The sequence below is a fragment of the Stegostoma tigrinum genome, chromosome 38, assembly GCF_030684315.1.
Source record: "Stegostoma tigrinum isolate sSteTig4 chromosome 38, sSteTig4.hap1, whole genome shotgun sequence".
In the NCBI taxonomy this organism is placed as follows: Eukaryota; Metazoa; Chordata; class Chondrichthyes; order Orectolobiformes; family Stegostomatidae; genus Stegostoma; species Stegostoma tigrinum.
Window position 1 is genome coordinate 25,358,429 of NC_081391.1, and position 13,268 is coordinate 25,371,696.

The 13,268-nt window shown below is 50.1% G+C and overlaps 1 protein-coding gene across 2 annotated transcripts; it reads left to right on the top strand.

Moving 5' to 3' along the window:
• The first annotated feature begins 5,666 nt into the window (after nt 1–5,666).
• On the top strand, nt 5,667–13,021 carry LOC125447322 (matrix Gla protein-like). Of its 2 annotated transcripts, none has more exons than XM_048521651.1 (4): nt 5,667–5,805; nt 9,685–9,714; nt 10,153–10,222; nt 10,932–13,021. In XM_048521651.1, the coding sequence occupies exons 1-4, from the start codon at nt 5,751–5,753 to the stop codon at nt 11,140–11,142; spliced, it is 366 nt and encodes a 121-aa protein (XP_048377608.1). In that variant the 5' UTR covers nt 5,667–5,750; the 3' UTR covers nt 11,143–13,021. The 2 variants fall into 2 exon arrangements, with proteins under 2 accessions (XP_048377608.1, XP_048377609.1); XM_048521652.2 differs by having other exon boundaries at nt 5,669–5,805; nt 10,935–13,021.
• The last annotated feature ends 247 nt before the right edge of the window (nt 13,022–13,268 follow it).

A 13,268-nucleotide genomic window follows, 5' to 3' on the forward strand; every position in this document is an offset into this window, starting at 1 on the left:
ACACTGTCACGGGGGATACACTGTCACAGGGGGGATACACTGTCACAGGGGATGCACTGTCACTGGGGATACACTGTCACGGGGGATACACTGTCACAGGGGGGATACACTGTCACAGGGGATGAACTGTCACTGGGGATACACTGTCACTGGGGATGAACTGTCACTGGGGATACACTGTCACAGGGGATGTACTGTCACTGGGGATACACTGTCACGGGGGATGCACTGTCACGGGGGGGTGCACTGTCACTGGGGATACACTGTCACTGGGGATACACTGTCACGGGGGGGTGCACTGTCATGGGGATACACTGTCACGGGGGGGTGCACTGTCATGGGGGATACACTGTCACAGGGGGGTGCACTGTCACTGGGGATACACTGTCACAGGGGATGCACTGTCATGGGGGATACACTGTCATGGGGGATACACTGTCACAGGGGATGCACTGTCACTGGGGATACACTGTCACTGGGGATACACTGTCACAGGGGGATGCACTGTCACTGGGGATACACTGTCACTGGGGATACACTGTCACTGGGGATACACTGTCACTGGGGATACACTGTCACAGGGGGGTGCACTGTCACTGGGGATACACTGTCACAGGGGGATGCACCGTCACAGGGGATACACTGTCACTGGGGATACACTGTCACAGGGGGGTGCACTGTCACTGGGGATACACTGTCACAGGGGGATACACTGTCACTGGGGATACACTGTCACAGGGGGATGAACTGTCACAGGGGATACACTGTCACTGGGGATACACTGTCACGGGGGATACACTGTCACAGGGGGGATACACTGTCACAGGGGGGTGCACTGTCACTGGGGATGCACTCTCACTGGGGATACACTGTCATGGGGGATACACTGTCACAGGGGGATACACTGTCACAGGGGATGCACTGTCACTGGGGGATACACTGTCACAGGGGATGCACTGTCACTGGGGATACACTGTCATGGGGGATACACTGTCACAGGGGGATGCACTGTCACAGGGGATGCACTGTCACTGGGGATGCACTCTCACTGGGGATACACTGTCATGGGGGATACACTGTCATGGGGGATACACTGTCACAGGGGGATGCATTGTCACTGGGGATATACTGTCACTGGGGATGCACTGTCTCTGGGGATACACTGTCACAGGGGATGCACTGTCACTGGGGATACACTGTCATGGGGGATACACTGTCACAGGGGGATGCACTGTCACAGGGGATGCACTGTCACTGGGGATGCACTCTCACTGGGGATACACTGTCATGGGGGATACACTGTCATGGGGGATACACTGTCACAGGGGGATGCATTGTCACTGGGGATATACTGTCACTGGGGATGCACTGTCTCTGGGGATACACTGTCACGGGAGATGCACTGTCACTGGGGATACACTGTCTCTGGGGATACACTGTCACGGGAGATGCACTGTCACGGGAGATGCACTGTCTCTGGGGATACACTGTCATGGGGGATGCACTGTCACTGGAAATGCACTGTTGCAGAGGCTGGTCTGATGCTCCATTACAGCCCTGTCTTGTTTGTTTTGGTGGGCACATGTGATCCAGTGGATCTCTAGTGTGAATGAGAAAGTTCTAGCTGACATTCCTCACTTGACATTTATTCTCCTCCTACTCCCGCGCCCACAGGAAGGTGGTGGGTAGTAGCAATGTCCCTAGTCTAGTAATCTAGAACCCCAGGCTATGAATCCCATTCATGCTTGGGAATATGAATTCAGTAAACATGTGGAACCAAAGGCTGGAAAAATGGTAACCATGTGGCCAACGTTAATTTTCATAAAACCCCACCTGCTTCAGTAACCTCTGTTAGGGACAGAAATCTGTTATCCTCCCCCAACCTGGACTAGACCTGACTCCAGACCCTCAGTTCTTGACTCTTGACTACTCTGTGACCAATTAGGGAGAGGGAATAAATCCTGGCCCAGGCAATGACAACCACATCCTGGGAACAGTTGTGACTGTGTATTGATGCAGATATAGTTCTTGACTTTAATTTTGTTTCCTCTCTATCCTGGGGTTAAGGAGCAGAATGGTCCACACTCTACCAGATTTCATCATCTGCCACAGTCACAGCTTCAGCTCCGACGAAGTCTCATCTAGACACAAAATGTTAACTTGCTCTCTCATTTGCTCCCAACCTAAGCCAGTCCCACCTGCCTGCTCCTGGCCCGTACAAACCCGTCCCATTCATGTTCCTACCTTGTTCCTGTCTTTTAAACAGTGTAATTGTACCCACATCCACCACTTCCTCAGGAAGTTCATTCCACACATGAGCAAATCTTTGTGTAAAAGATTTTGCCCACGTCTTTTATAGATCTGTCTCCTCTCACCCTAAAATGTGCCCCTAGTCTTGAAATGTCCCATTCTCAGGAAAAGACAGCTACCATGAAACCCTCATTATTTTAGGAACCTCTAGAAGATTGCCTCTCCACCCCCTATGTTCCAATAATTAGTGGTTGTTTCTGACTGGTAGAGTGTCGATGGACCGAAGGGCCTGTTTCGGGGCTGTAACCCTAATGGCTCTATGCCAATGACTAAATGTCAGTTAAAAAGTAAAATTTGAGAGCTCTGAGCTAACACCAATTTTGTATTTCCAGAAATAATATTTCTCATTACAGATTCTCAGTGTAAACAAAATCACCCACCAAAACTGGCGGCACAGTGGCTCAGTGGTTAGCACTGCAGCCTCACAGCGCCAGGGACCTGGGTTCGATTCCAGCCTCGGGCGACTGTCTGTGTGGAGTTTGCATGTTCTCCCCGTGTCTGCGTGGGTTTCCTCCGGGTGCTCCGGTTTCCTCCCACAATCCAAAGATGTGCAGGCTCGGTGGATTGGCCATGCTAAATTGCCCGTAGTGTTCAGTAGTGTGTGGGCTATAGGGGGATGGGTCTGGGTGGGATGCTTCAAGGGGAGGTGCGGACTTGTTGGGCGAAGGGCCTGTTTCCACACTGTAGGGAATCTAAAAAAAAACTGTTTTTCCCATTCAACATGATCAGGTATTCAACTTTCTCACCTATTCCCCATCTCCCAAAATTCCCGAAAAGATCGGATGTCCATCAATCCCATACTTAAGTGTGTTCCTTGCTGGAATTTCCACCATCCCGGAAGGTGGGGGGGAGCGAGGAGAGAATTCTAAATTGAAGAAATGTCCCTTTGTGTCAGTCCAGAATGAACAGCCCCTGATCCTGACACTATACCCCTGTGTTTGAAACTCCCCAGCTGCAGGAAAATGTCCTCCTGGCGTTCACTTTCTCACTCCCTGCTTATTGAGACCCTGCAGAGAAACGATGTACATTTGTCTCAGTAAAACTCATTTCAGCCTGGCCCAGCCAACAGTTTGCTCCCCGGGAGGCAGGCTAGAATTGGAGCATTGCTGCAGGTCCCAGGGGTAGGAGACCAGGCTTGAGCCTTCCTGTGCCCCCACACTGAGTTATTTCAGGATACAATGGAGGAGTTTTCTACTTGCAAGAACACATTGCGTGTGGAGATCTCACTCCTGATAATCGAACCCCAGCCCAGAACAGAATGTCGGGATGTTTATTCCATTTGGGAATGTTATCAGATGAAAACTTGTGGTGAACATTTTCAGATGTTTTCAAATACTTAAGATTACAGAACAATTTTACGTGAAGTAGTTTACGCGGACACTCTGTGCTGAACTGATTCATCAGACCATGAATGTCAAGCATTCACCATGAACCAACTAAACACTGAGCACTGGGACTGTCCTGTTCTGTCAATCTCAAAATGGCTCAAAGCATTTTACACCCAATCAACTGTTTTCAAATTTACTATACATAATTTGGAAACCAATGCACACACAGCGAGTCCCCAAAAACAGTTCCAGATAAAATCAGTGCCACACTGTCCAAGGGTCAGTGCTGAGGGAGCGCCGCACTGTCGGACGGTCAGTGCTGAGGAGCGCCGCACTGTCGGAGGGTCAGTACTGAGGGAGCGCCGCACTGTCGGAGGGTCAGTGCTGAGGGAGTGCTGCCCTGTCGGAGGGTCAGTGCTGAAGGAGTGGGCACTGTTGGAGGGTCAGTGCTGAGGGAGTGGGCACTGTCAGAGGGTCAGTACTGAGGGAGCTCCACACTGTCAGAGCGCCATACTGAGAGCATGGCGCACTGTCGGAGGGCCATACTGAAAGCATGGCGCACTGTCAGAGGGCCATACTGAGAGCATGGCGCACTGTCGGAGGGCCATACTGAGAGCATGGTGCACTGTGGGGCATCTGTGCTGAAGGAGTGCTGTTAACTCAAAGAGTTGCTGTCTCTCTCTGGTCTATTTCAGTGAGCATTATTACAATCAAGGCCTGGAATGGAATGTTATCCTTTATTTTAAAGGGAATAGAGTATAAAAGTAGGAAGGTTTTGCTAAAACTATACAAGGAAATAATGAGACCTTGCCTGGAATACTGTGAACAGTTCTGGTCTCCTCTTCAAAGGGAAAAGAAACCTGGCTTTGGATGCAGTGCAGAGAAGGTTCATGAGGTTGATCCCAGGTTTGGAAAGATTTCCTTATGAGGAAAGGTTGAGTAGGCTGGGCTTGTACTCCCTGGAGCTTAGGAGAATGTGCAATGACCTTACCAAGATCTATACAGTTCTTAGGCTATTGACAGGGTTGATGTAGAGAGGTTGTTTCCCCTCTTGGGAGAGTCTAGGACCCGAGGGTATCATCTCAGAGTAAGGGGTTACCCACTTATGACAGAGATGAGAAGGAAATTTTTCTCTGAGTGGACTGAATCTGTGGAATTCTTTACCACAGAGGGCTGGATCTTAAGCATATTTAAGGACAGATTTTTGATCAGAACATGAACCAAAAGTTATTGGGATAAGCCAAGAAAGTGGGGTTAAAGACAATCTGGTCAGCCATGGCCTCGCTGATTGATAGAGCAGACTCAATGGGCTGAATGGCCAGTGCCTGCTTCTGCATCTTCTGGTCTTCTCCCCAGTCCTGGCCAATGATAACTCCTCAATGAATACCACAAAGCCAGCCTGTTCACTCAGTGCTATTTGTGGGATCTTTCTGTACAAAATGTACCTTATATTTCCCACAGTCCAACAATGATTACACCTCAAAAATACACCGTGGCTATAAAGTGCTTCAGGGGCACCTGCAATGGTGATGGGCGCTGTAGAAGTTCACTGGCTATGAATTTGCTCAGAGTATTGTTAAACTGTCAATGCTAGCCCCGTGTTCCCTAGACTGTGGCACTCCACCCCACTACACCCCCTCCCTTCATCCCCTCACTCTCCCTCTGCTGCAGCCACCCACACCCACTCCTGACTGTGACCGTAGCAAGATGTTGTGAGGGTGACATTCTGTACGTTACTGCTGAAATCCCAAACATCTGCAGGAACAACAGTAGCTTCCCTGTGCCTAAATTCAAAACTTCACCCAGTGAAACCCACACCTTCAGGATTCTGTGAATTCAGGGCTTCTCGTTACCTGAAAAAAATTAGTTTTCTGAAGAAAAGAATCTCGAAGAGAGTCAGTTTGGCAGCAGCTGCTGATTTCATAATAGCTCTTCTGTCCCACTGTGACTCGGTGCCAAGATGCCCAGCCCCATCATCATCAGGCTTCGTCATCACTGTGTAAATAAACTAACTCCTATAACTGTCCCTGAGCCCAGGGTTCCTCAGACACACATGCTGGCCGATCGTGTTTGTGTAACAGAGACAAAATCAGACCAAGTGCTAAGAATAAGATGAGGACCCTGATTCTGCTCAGCCTCTGTGCTCTGGCAGCTGTCTGTGTTGCAGGTAGGAACTCCTCTCGAACAAAACAAGCTTCCTTCAAATCCCCCGAACCATGTCTTGGGGGGATTTTAGAGAGAGAGAGCACAGCATTGAAAACTAAATGCTCGGGACAAGAAAGATTGTCTTATTGCTTGATGGTATAATGTTCGTTAATATACAGATTTAGTGTTTCAATATTGGGTTTACAAGCAGCCTGAGAATATGACCCTTCGCAAAGTGGGTCTGACACTCAACTGGATGCACATTTAAATCTCATTTCCATGTTTGAAGAGCAAAAGCTTATTGTGGCAAAGAAGCCCAGTACTGAGGGAGCATCACACTGTCGGAGGGTCAGTGCTGAGGGAGCGCCGCACTGATGGAGGGTCAATGCTGAGGGAGTGCCGCACTGATGGAGGGTCAATGCTGAGGCAGTGCCGCACTGATGGAGGGTCAATGCTGAGGGAGTGCGCACTGTCAGAGGGTCAGTGCTGAAGGAGCACTGCACTGTCGGAGGGTCAGTGCTGAGGGAGCGCCGCACTGTGGGAGGGTCAGAGCTGAGGGAGCGTCGCACTGTCGGAGAGTCAGTGTTGAGGGAGAGCTGCACTGATGGATGGTCAATGCTGAGGGAGTGTGCACTGTCGGAGGATCAGTGCTGAAGGAGTGGGCACTGTCGGAGGGTCAGTGCTGAGGGAGTGTTGCACTGTCGGAGAGTCAGTGCTGAGGGAGCACTGCACTGTTGGAGGGTCAGTGCTGAGGGAGCGCCGCATTGTCGGAGGGTCAGTACTGAGGGAGCGCCGCACTGTTGGAGGGTCAGTGCTGAGGGAGGGCCACACTGTCGGAGAGTCAGTGCTGAGGGACAGCTGCACTGATGGATGGTCAATGCTGAGGGAGTGCGCATTGTCGGAGGATCAGTGCTGAAGGAGTGGGCCATGTCGGAGGGTCAGTGCGGAGGGTGTGGGCACTGTGGGAGGGTCAGTGCTGAGGGAGTGTTGCACTGTCGGAAAGTCAGTGCTGCGGGAGCACCGCACTGTGGGAGGGTCAGTGCTGAGGGAGTGCCGCACTGTCGGAGGGTCAGTACTGTGGGAGTGGGCACTGTCGAAGGGTCAGTAGTGTGGGAGTGGGCGCTGTCGGAGAGTCAGTGCTGAGGGAGCGCCGCACTGTCGGAGGGTCAGTGCTGAGGGAGCGCTGCACTGTCGGAGGGTCAGTGCTGAGGGAGTGCCGCACTGTCGGAGAGTCAGTGCTGAGGGAGTGCCGCATTGTCGGAGGGTCAGTGCTGAGGGAGCGCCGCACTGTCGGAGGGTCAGTGCTGAGGGAGTGGGCACTGTCGGAGGGTCAGGGCTGAGGGAGTGGGCACTGTCGGAGGGTGTGCTGAGGGAGTGGGCAGTGTCGGAGGGTCAGTGCTGAGGGAGCGCCGCACTGTCGGAGGGTCAGTGCTGAGGGAGTGGGCACTGTCGGAGGGTCAGTGCTGAGGGAGTGGGCACTGTCGGAGGGTCAGTGCTGAGGGAGTGGGCACTGTCGAAGGGTCAGGGCTGAGGGAGTGGGCACTGTCGGAGGGTCAGTGCTGAGGGAGCGCCGCACTGTCGGAGGGTCAGTGCTGAGGGAGTGGGCACTGTCGGAGGGTCAGTGCTGAGGGAGTGCCGCACTGTCGGAGGGTCAGTGCTGAGGGAGTGGGCACTATCGGAGGGTCAGTGCTGAGGGAATGGGCACTGTCGGAGGGTCAGTGCTGAGGGAATGGGCACTGTCGGAATTGGGTTTTATGTTTAAGACGTGAAGCCACACGGTTTGTGCCATCTCGGGCTGATGTAAACGTTCTGTCAGTCCCCTGTCTGTGAGGCCGTCATCTGTTTAACATTCATCTCAAAATGCCATTAAAGACACAGGCTCGCACACCTCACCAATGACGAGGATCAATAAGGTACTGCGGTCCCGCGTCCCCCACCACTTCTGATTGCAGATGCTAATCGTTCACTTGGGCAGGTTTTGCTGCTGCGAGTCAGGCAACTCTGAAATTTACAGAGAACCAGTTTTAGTCTAATTAGTTAAAGCTTCCTGGCTAGTTACTTCCATGTCCAATTAATTCCCAAATTTACAAGAGACAGCCTGTACAAATTACAGCAGCAGCGTGGACGCTCATGTGGTGCTGGTGGTTTGGCCAGCAATTAGCTCCAGATGATCAGAGAATCAGGCCAGTGGAGACGCTGAGCGATCGCTGAGGTAGGGAACAGCAAACTCAAACCAACCTCCCCCAGAAACTGGGATTTTCATCCTGATCCTGCAGTCATTATTCATCAGTTATTCCATAGATTCTCTGAGCTGTTTTTGGAATGGACATGAGACATGTGTCCAACATGAGAGAGATCTGAGACCGATATAGAAAGTGTCTGGCCCTGTTACAGTATCCCCACCTATTCCAAGCTGCAGTCTGGACCCTGAGGGCCTGATCTTTCCCTCTGCCTTTCCCCCCTCCTCCTCTCTCTCTTCTCTCCTTTTCCCATTCCCCCCCTTGTCTTCCCTTCTCTCTCCCACTGCCACCACCCTGCAAAAAGTTATAGAGAAATACACCTCAGAAACAGATCATTCACTCCATCGGGTCCATGCTGACTTGATCTAGTCCCATTTGTCAGCATTTGGCCCATATCCCTCCAATCCCTTCCTAATCATATACCCATCCAGATACCTTTTCACTTTGCATTGTTTCTTTCAGAGGTTTCAGACTAGTTCACGGCTCTGAGCACAAAGAGTGTTTGCTTGGGAAAGTTATTGTAGTGATTGGAATCAGCTCACGGGGGTTAACAGGACTTGTGCCCAGCCAGTGTTTTTAGGAGGCAGCCAGGAGAACGAGGCTATCTCCATCAGGTTGGGAATGTGAAACATTGAAACTCTGGGTTATGTGCAGAATGTGAGGCGTTTGGAATGTGAGCTGGACGAGTGTGAGTTCTGAGTTTGTTGCACTAAGGCTTGTATGTCGCAACATTTCGAGTGCTCACCAAGTACTATTTTAAAGGGTGCATTTTTAAATTTATTCATTTTTGTGGGATGTAGTTGTCATTGGCTGGGCCCAGCATTTATTCCCCTTCCTAGTTGCCCTTGAGAAGGTGGTGGGGAGCTGCCTTTGTGAACTGCCTCAACTCCCCCCCCCTCCGGCTGTGCATTCCAGATCCACACATCTGGATGAAAAGGTTTTGTCAAATCCCCTCTAAACTTCCTGCCTTTTACCTTAAGTTCATGTCCCTTGTTATTGACCCTTCAACTCAGGGGAACAGCCATTTCCTTTCCACCCTGTCCATGTCCCTCATAGTCAACCAGGAACCACCCCCCCCCCCCCCCACCCCCACCCCAGCCTTCTCTGCTCCAAGTAAAACAACCCAAGCTTATCCAGCCTCACTTCATCGCTGCAATTCTCCGTCCCAGGTAACATCCTGGGGAATCTCCTTTGCTACCCCTCCAGTGTAATCACATCCTTCCTATAGTGTGGAGACCAGAACTGTGCACAGTGCTCCCACTGCTGTCTAACCAAAGTTCCGCCCAGTTCCAACATAACGTCCCTGCTCTTGTAATCTATACCACGGCTGATAAAGGTGAGTGACCTGTAGAACATCTTAACTCCCCTGATAACCCGTCCTACCACCTTTAGGAGGGACCTCTGAGCAGAACGCCAGTCTACTGTCCACATCAATGTGAACACTCCTCACACGCCAGTCACCACACTAGGATTCATTCTCAATGATGTGGTTTCAAACCCCAGTGATTTCTTGTTTAAATCAGTTCTGCGAGGTATTTCGTTTTGCCTACCAGTGGAAACTCAGTTTGAGCTGGGACCGTTTAGTTGTATAACTACTTATGGTTTGGTGGTTTAGTGCAGTTTTGCTGAATTTCCTAACTGCCGATATTTTCTCCTCACAGATTCTTCCGAATCCAATGAAATAGATGATTGTAAGTAGAACTTTTGTGGCCAGAAGGTTACATTATGGAAACATTGATCTTCATCGAATCATAAAATGAGAGCAGGGCTAACTCTGGAGAGAGGGACCCTGGGGGAGGGAGAAGGGGGAGAGACCCTAGGGAGCGACAAGGGGGAGAAGGGGAAGGGCCATGGGGAAGAGACATGGGGAGGGAGAAGGGGGAGAGACCCTAGGGAGCGACATGGGGGAGAAGGGGAAGGGCCATGGGGAAGAGACATGGGGAGGGAGAAGGGGGAGAGACCCTGGGGTAAGGGCCTGGGGAACCGACATCGGTAGGGAGGTAATACAGGAGGGAGCGATGCTGGCGGAGTGACACTGAAATATCAGATGGACTGATGGAAGGGGGCTACATTTTCTAAAGTCTGTATCTTTTCGAATGAATTGACTCCATTTGTCTACAATCCTGCAGTTCTGTTCCTCGGGAGGAGAGATGCTAACTCCTTTATGAGACAACCGAGACTTCCCAGCCACTGGGACAGGTCAGTAACTCCCTTTACAATCTCAGGAGATGATGCCAACATTTTACCAAATGCTGTTTTATAAAACTCCTGGCCTAGGCCAAGATAATCTCAAGGTACAAATCAAGAAAGAACAAAGACTAAGAGGTTGTCTGAAAAATTCAATAAATTCTGAAAGATATTGACAGAGTAAACATGGTCAAAATGTTTCCACTTGTAAAGGAGACAAAACTGGGGCCACAAAAATGAGACAGTCACCAACGAATCTAATCAGGAATTCGGGGTTGCCTCGTTCATCCAGAGGGGTGAGATTAAGGGAACTCTCTGCCCATAGGCAGCAGTTAAGGTGAATAGTATACACTGATTAAAGCGAATTGGGATTTGGAATTTAAATAGGAAATTGGAGCTGAGGGAATGGGTCAACTCTGCTCCTGGTGAATGGCAGAACAGGGTTGATGGGCCTGAATGGCCTATTGTATAATATCCTTAATAGAAAGTTGTATAAGGACATGAGGGGGAAAGAATGTTTCTTTCCTGCTCCTCTGATGCTGCCTGGCCTGCTGTGTTCATCCAGCTCCACACCGTGTTGTCTCTGAAAGAAATGTTGACAAGATGTGATGGCAAAAGCTGGGGGTTGGGCCAATGGCCAGTGTCTGTCATTTCTGTGTAATCCTCTACAAAATGGAATTTATTTATGATGAAAGAGCTGATTGTTTCTGATGTATTCCAGCAGCAGGGGCCGATTCAAGTCTCCATATGAGTTAAACCGGGAGAAGTGTGAGGAGTTTCAGCCGTGTGAGCGTCTTGCCAGGCAAGTAGGCCTCCAACGGGCCTTTGGCAAGTATTTTGCTAATGGCAGACAAAGTACCAGTGGCTACAGGAGATTGAAGCCCAGGAGACATCGAGGCAGTCGAAACAGGAGACAGCACTACAGATACTAGGTTGTGCTACCCCTGGAACCATCACCAAAAAAAGTACACACAATTAATATTAAATCTGCAATTAGCAGGATAATGTTACCTGGGCTCAGCACCTGGATCATAGCAACTGAATCTGAGAGGCCTGTTCTGGTCCAAATGGATTGGAAAGAATCTCTTCCCCTGCCATGGTATAACAATCCCCTCACCTGGTGGGCACTGCTTGGTATCATTTATTTGGCTTTACTTAACATCATGGTCAGCAGTGTAACCTGTCCAGGCTGAAGCCAAGTTTCTTCAGGACTGATTTAATGGGCACTCAAACTGGCACTGACACAAAGTCCAGCTCCCACCAGCTCGCCAAGGTGAGACCGCCATTGGAGCTCCTCTGTACCCCATCACCCCCACACCCCCACCTGCATTCATCTAAACCCCTGTAATCTAACTACATCTTCCAATTACACTCCACTGCCCCAGCCCCAGACCCCACACTGTAATCTCAGCCCCTTTGCAGCCAGCCCTACTCCTCTGTAGATTCACACCAAATGAGAAAACAGTCTGAGGAGGTCTGAGGGAGTGGCATTGAGCTGGAAACAGTGAGAGATAGGATTCAGCTGTCACTGAGAGTGAGCTGTGGCAGCTCACGGGATGGGAATGGGTAAGGCAATTCCACTTCACCACGACACAAGATGTAGCAGCTCACAAGCTCATTCATGATCCCAGGAGAGTCTGAGTGAGTCCAGTGGTGAAATGGTGATGTTGCTGGATTGATGATCCTGATACTGCTCGCTCAATGTTGTGAATAAAAGCTCAGTTTTTATTGTCTGTTGTAAAAACCAACTGATTCACAAATGCTCTTTAGGGATTTAAGGAAACCTTCCATCAATAGCTGCAGTCTGGACCTATACGTGACTCCAGTCTCACGCCAATAGGTTGACCATCAAGCGGTCTCTGCAGTGATCTGCAAACTGGGCAGTTTCTATCAAACAGTTGACAATGGCTCAGGGAAAGGTTCCAGAGCTAACAAGCACAGTGGCTGTCTCAGTAATAAAGGCCTGGTCCGGTCCAACTGCCCCCTAAGGCTGTGAGTGATTCCACCAGCAGACTCGGCATCGCCAACACATATCCCCCTGCACCTGGAAATGTAGAAATTCAATCTGTTTGATTCGCAACACAGGCCAATGCTAGGAAGCCTCACATCGGTTTTCAGAACCTTGGCACAGCCAAGAAAAAGACGAGACACTCATGTGGGGAAAGATGGACAAACCACCAGGAAGTGTCTGGCAGAATGAGGACGGGAGCGACCATTCACTGATACTCAGACCCTGGGGAAGGGGCATGCCCCCAGCTGAGGTCTTAATGTAAAGTTGGGAAAGAGGCTGAAATGTAAAGCTGTCTCTCGTCCTGCAGGGCCAGGCTTTTCTATTTCCTCTGATCACCGCTCTGCAGAAAAATCCACGGTTAGAAAGGCAATCAATCCAGAGAAATATCAGCAATAGAGACTGGGATTTGAGGTTACAGTTTGAACTGGGGGTGAGGGTGCGGGTCAGTGTTTAAAGTCACACTGCAGGGTGGCAACCATCTCGCAATTTCTTATCAATGCTAACATCATATCCCCTCCCCTGATACCTGATCGCTGGGTGACAGATCCCTTGGGCTCCTGGCTCCTGGTAACAATATCCTTCTTGCTAAACATCTGTATTCAAAGCAGCCCGCATTATATCAGCAGAGAAAACCAGAGACCATAGTCAGCAAGGATATATCTTGTAAATAAAGCTTGTAGCCTCACAACTCATACTGCTCCTATCAATGCCTGAAGCTTCCTGCCTCATTTTTATTCGCACAGTCATGTGAATCTGCAATGACATTTACAGAAATATGTAATAAAGAATTGTAGGAACTCTATCTGTGTGCTGTCCATTCCTTCAACATCATGTTGATAATATTGTAGTCTGTCTCAATCCTTCCTGATCACAGATCTCTCAGAGTTTATGCTGGATTAATAATATTCTCAAACAGACTGAATTCCAAAATCAGTCACCATGTCCCCAGGCAGTGCCCTTCCTCAGGGCTCAGTACGGACTGAGACCACAGACCCTGGAGCTCAGAGGCCGGTCCACATCCTGCACTGAGCTGGCACTGTGGCTAGA

Bases quoted from the DNA above. Each gene is read 5' to 3' on its own strand.
- LOC125447322 (XM_048521651.1), top strand. From the start codon at position 5,751: ATGAGGACCCTGATTCTGCTCAGCCTCTGTGCTCTGGCAGCTGTCTGT. The intron at 5,806-9,684 runs GTAGGAACTCCT...TTCTCCTCACAG, and splicing joins GGCAGCTGTCTGTGTTGCAG to ATTCTTCCGAATCCAATGAA. The intron at 10,223-10,931 runs GTCAGTAACTCC...GATGTATTCCAG, and splicing joins CTTCCCAGCCACTGGGACAG to CAGCAGGGGCCGATTCAAGT.